At 40.3% G+C, this 8,102-nt stretch overlaps 1 protein-coding gene across 1 annotated transcript in view; it reads left to right on the top strand.

Moving 5' to 3' along the window:
- LOC129178592 (transmembrane channel-like protein 3) overlaps positions 1 to 6,322 on the top strand; it is a 37,969-nt gene extending 31,647 nt beyond the window's left edge. The window contains exons 18-21 of the mRNA XM_054770945.1: positions 24 to 149; positions 243 to 321; positions 2,518 to 2,846; positions 5,304 to 6,322. Of these exons, the coding sequence (XP_054626920.1) occupies positions 24 to 149; positions 243 to 321; positions 2,518 to 2,846; positions 5,304 to 6,264 (1,495 nt within the window). The 3' untranslated portion in view covers positions 6,265 to 6,322. The remainder of the gene's footprint in view (positions 1 to 23; positions 150 to 242; positions 322 to 2,517; positions 2,847 to 5,303) is intronic.
- Positions 6,323 to 8,102: the final 1,780 nt, after the last annotated feature.

The raw sequence follows: 8,102 nt of genomic DNA on the forward strand, positions 1-8,102 counted from the left end.
GGGATATGTTGTGTATGTTGCAGTGGTCAAGAGAAGATCTATGATATCATATCTGAAACAGTGGCCAGTGACTTTCCCCAATGGTTCAGTAAAGTGATGGGTTACATCACCAGCCCTGTTGTAGTACTACCAGCACTACTGCTTCTGTTGTAAGGCATATACACACACACACACACACACACACAGACACATGCACACACGTTCAGTGAGAGTGGTTTTCATTGTCTATGTCTGTGTTTTAGCATGCTGATATACTACCTTCAGGCCATTGCCAGATCGCTCAAATTTACCAACAACCAGCTGAGAATGCAGCTCCAGACTGTGAGTTTGTTATGACTGATATCACTGACATACTTCTTAGTTCAAGAGTAATACTGTAGTAGAATGCATCTTTACATATAAACTTCATGTAAAGTATTTGTATGAAGGCTGAAGAGCATTCCACCCCATTTTCTGACACTGACTTGCACATTTTCTCAGGGCATTGAATGGATGGCAACTGGACTGGTCTTAGAAGACGCTTGGCCTTTCATCTGAGCAGACTTTATCAGTTCATGCTCAAAATGACGAGATAGGACAGCTATAGTCTGACTGTCAAACGGCAGTTGTATCTTACTGTAATAACTGATCTTTGACACCAAAAGAGCGAAATCGTTCTGCACGCCTCTACCTTTAGAGGAAAAAGATTTTGGATCTTGCACCAACTCCTCAGACTAGGGCCGTCCTACCACATTCCACATTTTCCAAGCAAAAAGATTTCTTACTACTTCCACATTTCTCAACTGATCATAACCATTCCCACACCAAAACTTTTAGTTCATTCAAAATATTCAGTTATGTACAGTATGTTTGACCACAAATTCCAGGTTTTACCGAAATTGTCAGTTTTCTGGCCTGAAAATTCTCATTGAAATGACTGAATGAATGTCATTTTCCCAAATTTTTCAAACCATTCCAGCACCAAAACATTCCAGATAATAATATTCCACCTCCTAAAAATTCCCAGTTTTCACATTTTCCACAACGCAAATTTCCTTGGATCTTAGGAATTCTTACTACTTCCGCATTCTTTAAACAATTCAAACCATTCCAACACCAAAACACTGAGCTCATTGAAAACATTCAGGTTATTTTTGATGTTCAAAAGGCTTTGCCACAATTCCATATTTCCTAGCTCCCAAATTCCTGTTGAAATGAATGGAGTATTTCTACATTTCTCAACCCATTCCACATTTTTCAACCGATCAAAACCATTCCTTCACCAAAACTTTCAGGTCATTCAAAATATTCTGCTATGTATTTTTCACATTCCACAAATTCCAGGTTTTCTGAATGAATGGTATTTTTGCACATTTCTCAAACCATACCAGCATCAAAACATTCAGCATAACAATTTTCCACATTCTAAAGATTTCCACTTTTCCCGAAATGTTACTTTTTCCCCAAATAATCTTAAGAATTCTTACTACTTCCACATTTCTTAACAAATTAACCATTCCAATACCAAAACATTGAGCCCATTCAAAACATTCAGGTTATTTTCGATATTTAAAACATTGCCGGTTCTGCCAGAATTCCACATTTCCCATTGAAAAGTTTCCGGTTTTGCCCGAATTCCACATTTCCCAGACCCCAAATTCCCGTTTAAATGAAGGCCATGTTTGCTGAGTAAAACTGAGGCTGGCATCAGCCATACTGATCTGATTCTTTGTGCAAAACACCTGCTGTGTCTGCTAAATTTATTATAAATGGATATGTATATATGTACGTATATGTATATGTAGTGTATTTCCAATCATAGCATAACAGATAGCATAAAGAATGCAAGATATGAGAGCAATTTATGTATTTATTTACAGTATAGCCAAGCTAATATACAATAACAGAAAAAAAACAGAGCAAAATCATATAAAATATGTGAAAATTGTGTTTTAATCAATATAGTAAAATAAATAAGACATTAAATAAATGATTAATGTTTCAGAATTACTACAAGTATAACTAATTCACACTTGGCTCCGTTCACAATCGGTCATCATTTCAACAGACTGAGACTGACTGACTGAGTATGCCGCTGCGCTTATGCATTACGCACGTACCCAGGTGGAAGAAAATGTAGTTCCCACCAACCATTTCGACACAATTTCAATAATTACATACTTTCCATTGTCTTCCTGCTAATGATATACATTTCCTCAAATTACTGAAGTATCAAAGGATCCATATTTTGATTTGACAATTTATTTTAGAGCATAAAGATATCTAGAAATATCAGCATCGATTCACACATATCTAGTTTGTTGACAATGTAGCCTTATTCACCTCTACTGTATATTCTGTGAGTTCCAATACTGCACGATCAACGTTGAGGGTTGGGTTTAGGGTTAAGGATTGGGGTTAGGGTTAGAATTGGGATTAGGGTTGGCCGGGGGGTAGGGGTTAGAGTTTGGGTTAGGTTTTGGATTGGATTTGAGGTTGAGGTTAGGGTTATTTATGTTCCTGTCCCTATCCCCTTAGGAGCGCACCGATGACAAAAAGAAAGTCTTCAACGTGGCTGCAGGTGTAGCAGGGATACTGCAGACACCAGGAGAGGCCGTGGTGGAAAACAAAGCAGATGAACAGGAGAGTGACATCACCAGCCAAGATCCCTCCATCCAAACGCCATCCCCACAGCGGAATGGCAGCATCACAAACTTACATACTGCCGGGCAGCGCAGTAACAGCATCCGCACAATTACGCAGTCGGCTTCCCGTGGAGAGCTGAGCAGAGCAAATGTGGCTGGATCCTCCAGAAGTCCTGCTGTGTCCGCACTGCCAAAACATAGGCTGGAGCACGTACCAAACAGGTCTCACACTGATATATTACTGAATGTACAGTATGGGGAGGTTGCAGCACAAAAAGCGCTACATACTGAAAAATGCAAGGATGCAAGGGCTACTTTGATATTTTTGTAAAGCAACACATGTACTGTAGATATGCTGAGAAGTTATACATATTTCAAGAAAAAAATGCATCTCAGCTTTGTGATATAGGTGAAAAAGCATATTATTAGTATGAACGTCACTCTTTGGTCTTTTTTCCGCCATTTTTTAAACTTTTTTTTTTCCAAATATTGAAACTTTCTTCTTAAATAATCTTTGTAAATTTTCTTCTCGTGATATTATGACAAGCTACTTTTCCAAAAATTAAAAAAATGTTTGTATTGTTTAATTCTCATAATATTACAACATAAAAAAGTAATATTTTTTCTATAATATTTCAACTCTGCTACTAAAATATATTGGCAGTTTAATCAATGCAACTTTTTTTTCAAAATATTTTGACTTTATTCTCGTAAAACTTAATTTCTGCTGTTGTTTATTTTTAATTTTCAAACTATTTCAACTTTCTTCTTACAACATTATTTTTTGTTTGTTTCTCATAATATTACGACTTAAAAAAGCATCTTCCTTCTTTAATATTTCAACATTGTGCTTAAGTTTATTCTTGCAAAATGATGACTTTTTCTAATTTTTAATTTACTTTTTACTATATTCTTGTAAAATTACTTCAGATTTTTCAATTTTTGCTGTTGTTTTTTTCAAAAGTTTTCTTGTTAAATTATATTTTTAGAATGTGCCGCGGGCCAGTAAAAAAACAGCCATGGACCGCAAATGGCCCCTTCACTGCACTTTGGACACCCCTGATTTGCATGTTGCTGTAAATGTGTTCTGGTGCTGGGGGAGCTGTTCGAGGGGCGGACAGGAAGTGACATTGACTACGTTTACATGCAGTCAGTATTTGGGTTAAGGTCAATATTCCGGTTTCTGAAACATTCGGAATAACCCGTTTACATGCGCAACATGAAAACCCCAAAAAACCTGCACGGACAACGTCACGACACACGGAAAACGTCATGATGCAATGCACGTCATTTCCGCTTCTTCTTCCTGTTTCCAAAAACAACAATAACACCGGCATGGCGGATAATGAGCATCTTTGTTTGTGTTTTGGTGCTGGTACTGACCCACCACCAGTACTTGACACTATTCTGTCTCACTTTCTCCATTAATGGAAGACGAGAACATGAAGAAATAGGAAATTGAGCCGGAGCTGTGCCATCCACATCCATGCTAATCTATATCCATGCCATCTATATCCATGCAAATTAATGTTCCAATAGGCGTATACGTGACCTGATTTTCGGGTAAGAAAGGGAGTAACCCAGGGGTAACATTCGGGTTTTTCAAAAGGGTTATTGGTGTTTACATGGCAGTGCGCAACCGGGTTATTGCTAATATTCCGGTTATGATAGGGTTATTTGACTGCATTTAAACGTAGCCACTGGGAGTTGAGAGTTGACTTTTAGCTTGGTGTAGGTTACGGCTGCAACAGTAACCCGTGTTAGGGATTATTGTGCCTGTTGTGAGATGATTCAAACCTGCACTAAAAGCCTGTTGTTCCAGCTGAAGTTGAAGTGTAGTGCTTGTGTGTCTCATCCAACATTACTGACCTAGTGATCAGTGTAAAATACTACATATCATCACAACATCTTTGAATGCATCTTCTGAATGTCTTATATTTGCATTCTACTTCATTTAGGCATTTTTATGTTTAAAACTGCTTAATTTAGACAGTTAAATACAGCCTAAATATTACATAAATACTAATTTACTAATTTAAATACTAATCAAATACATACAATTTGCTTATATATGCATTTTGTTTTACTACCGTATTCAACCACGAAACAGCATGATTTATTAATTAATATATTTTTGGAAAACCCGCAATAGAGTGAAGCTGCTAAATTCAAAGCACAAGGTGCTGAGGGATTACTGTATCTACAGTAATTACTCTCAACAAAAATATAAACGCCACATTTTTGTTTTTTCTCCCATTTTTTATGAGATGTACTCAAAGATCTAAAACTGTTTCCACATACACAATATCACCATTTCTCTCAAATATTGTTCACAAATCTGTCTAAATCTGTGACAGTGAGCACTTCTCCTTTGCTGGGATTACCCATCCCACCTCACAGGTGTGCCATATCAAGATGCTGATTAGACACCATGATTAGTGCACAGGTGTGCCTTAGACTGCCCACGATAAAAGGCCACTCGGGAATGTGCAGTTTTATCACACAGCATAATGCCACATGTCAGATGTCAATGGTGATATTGTGTATTGGAAAAAGTTTTAGATCTTTGAGTTCATCTCACAAAAAATGGGAGCAAAAAGTCTTGCGTCTATATTTTTGTTGAGTGTATATACAGTGTATTGGTAATATATTCTGTTGTGTCGTCCTTCCTCATAACAGGCCCACACCGTTTCTTGGAGGCCCAAGTGGTTCCTGCCGCTCCAAGTCGTACTACCACAAGGCTTACAATCACCCAGCCAAAAACTCAGACCACACCCATTCGGACCCCATTTACAGGAAGACTGTACGTGCGATGCAACCCGGGATCATCACCGCACAGAGCTACGGGGGCCGCCGCGGTCACGCCACTCGATACGTCATTGTCAATGAACACGAACCCAGGAAGAAGCTGCTTCGATCGGCTACGCGCATCCCACGCCATTACTTTATGGAGGAAGAGCCGGCCGAGATCCTGGAGCTCTACCCGTGCAACATCAAGCGCTACACCCCTCGGACCCCGCACCACCAAGCGCACAGATCTCACCTGTCCCAACAGAATCTCAGTGAGGACGAAGAGGAAGAAGGGAAGCGCAGAAGAAGGGTATTGTTAGGGAAGACACATCGACCCTGTTCTTTATCTGATCTTCACCAGCCGGCACACTTCTACATCGGGGACAGATTAGAAAGCCATGTGTCCATATCTAAAGACAACCATGTAGGTGGACGACGGTATGGAGCCCAAGAAGAAGATGACGGAGCTATGGAATGGAGAGATTTCAAGTCACACTCCCGGTCCCAGGACAGTATCAGAGGAGCGGAGCCTCTACTGGTCCAAACCAGGCGCCACGTGACTTCCCCTGGAAGATACGGCCATTCCCCGGCCAGAAACAGGCACATGGGACCGTACATGAAACCTAAGAGTCGACCAAAGCTGGAGCACTCTCCAACTGAGTCTGACTCCGCCTCCCTGGCATCCAGCAGTGATCAGCAGAACAGCAGTACTGACCAGTACATTCAGGTAATCCACAACAAGGAGCGCTATCTCAAGTCCAGGCAAGGAAAGTTGTCCAAAAAAAGGTTTAAACTAAGCTTGGATCTCAACTCCCCTGAGTCAAATGACCTGGTTTGTTCCAATGTGTGACATATTGATCAAAACCACGCGCTTGAATTTACTAGGAGCTTTACGTTGACAGTGTAACTTCAGAGACGTGTGATTTTACCTTCTTGTTTGTGTGGTCTTGTCTTTTTTTATGCATTATTTGTATGCATTCTTGTATGCATTATTCTAACAGTGTGTGTAGTTAAAATAAAAGCAACCTGCAATGAGTGTTAAGTGTATGCATTCCATCAAGACAACCACAATCAATCAACAATCTTTGACCTGATAAGGACAATATCATCTCAAGTTTCACTACGATGTTTGGTAAAAAGAAGTGATGAAAGAAGAAGCCTTTCTGCTTTGAGTTATTCTTCCATGGCATCTGCAAACTTGTCCACTGAGGGTCGCATACCGACATATCAAAGTATGCAGGGGCCATTTTCATTTTGGAAAAAAGGCCCCAGACTGCACTTTGGACACCTCTGCCTTAGTGGGTATTTTGCTAATTGTTCAGCAGGGGCCCGCATGGTGACCTAGTGGTGAACATGTTGGGCACATACAGTCCTGATCAAAATCTTAAGACCAGTTGAAAAATTGCTAGAATTTGCATTTTGCACATTTGGATCTTAATGAGGTTTTAAGTAGAGCTACAATATGCACAAACAACAAGGGGGAGTGAGACAAAAAGCACTTTGAAAAGTAATTTATTGAAAACAACAATTAAACTTAAACTATCAGCTGAAAAAAAGTTTAAGACCATCCCTCAAAAAATAACAAAAAATTATCCAAACTTGAACAAAAAATGTTCTCAGTAGGACTCAGTAATGAGTAGCTCCACCGTTCTTGTTAATCACTTCAAAAATTGGTCTAGGCATGCTTGATGCGAGTGTTTCCAGGAGGCTAGTGGGAACATTGCTCCAAGTGGTGAAGATGGCTTCACGAAGGGCATCAACTGTCTGGAACTGATGCCCATTTTTATAAACTTCCCTTGCCATCCATCCCCAAATGTTCTCTATGGGATTTAAATGAGGGGAACATGCAGGATGGTCCAAAAGAGTGATGTTATTCTCCCTGAAGAAGTTCTTGGTCAAGAGCATTGTGAACTGCAGCGTTGTCCTGTTGAAAAACACAGACGAGGGCCCTCAGTCATGAGGGATGCCCGCTGCAACATCTGCATCCGTTTGACGCCCCTGCACCATCTGAAACTCCAGTGTTCCACTGAATGAAAAAGCACCCCAGACCATGATGGACCCCCCTCCACTGTGCCGGGTAGAAAACATCTCAGGTGGGATCTCCTTGTCATGCCAGTAACGTTGGAAGCCATCTGGACCGTCAAGGTTACATTTTTTCTCATCAGAGAAGACACATTTTTTCCACCTTTCAATGTCCCATGTTTGATGCTCCCTGGCAAAGTCTAAACGGGCAGTTTTGTGGCGTAGAAGGAGACGAGGTCTTTGAAATAGTTTTTTGTTTTTTTAAACCCTTTTCCTGCAGATGCCGTCTGATGGTTATTGCGCTGCAGTTGGCACCAGTAAGGGCCTTAATGTGGGTGGAAGACCGCCCTGTGTCTTGATGTACAGCCAATTGCATCTTCTGGCTCAGCACAGGTGTGTTTTTTTTGTCTACCACTTGACTTTTTTGTTCCATAATGCTCAGGATCTTTCAAAAAATGTAGAATGACTGTCTTACTGCTCCCAACCTCAGCAGCAATGGCACGCTGCGAGAGGCCTTGCTTATGCAGCTCGACAATCCAACCACGTTCAAAAAGAGAAAGCTTCTTAGCTTTAGCCATCAGGAGGGCATGACAGTGTGATTGCCTGACAGAAAATACAAATTTTGAGCAGATTTAGGCTCTTATAGCCTGTGGTCTTAAACTTTTG

This window comes from Dunckerocampus dactyliophorus, chromosome 3 (assembly GCF_027744805.1).
Source record: "Dunckerocampus dactyliophorus isolate RoL2022-P2 chromosome 3, RoL_Ddac_1.1, whole genome shotgun sequence".
NCBI lineage: Eukaryota > Metazoa > Chordata > Actinopteri > Syngnathiformes > Syngnathidae > Dunckerocampus > Dunckerocampus dactyliophorus.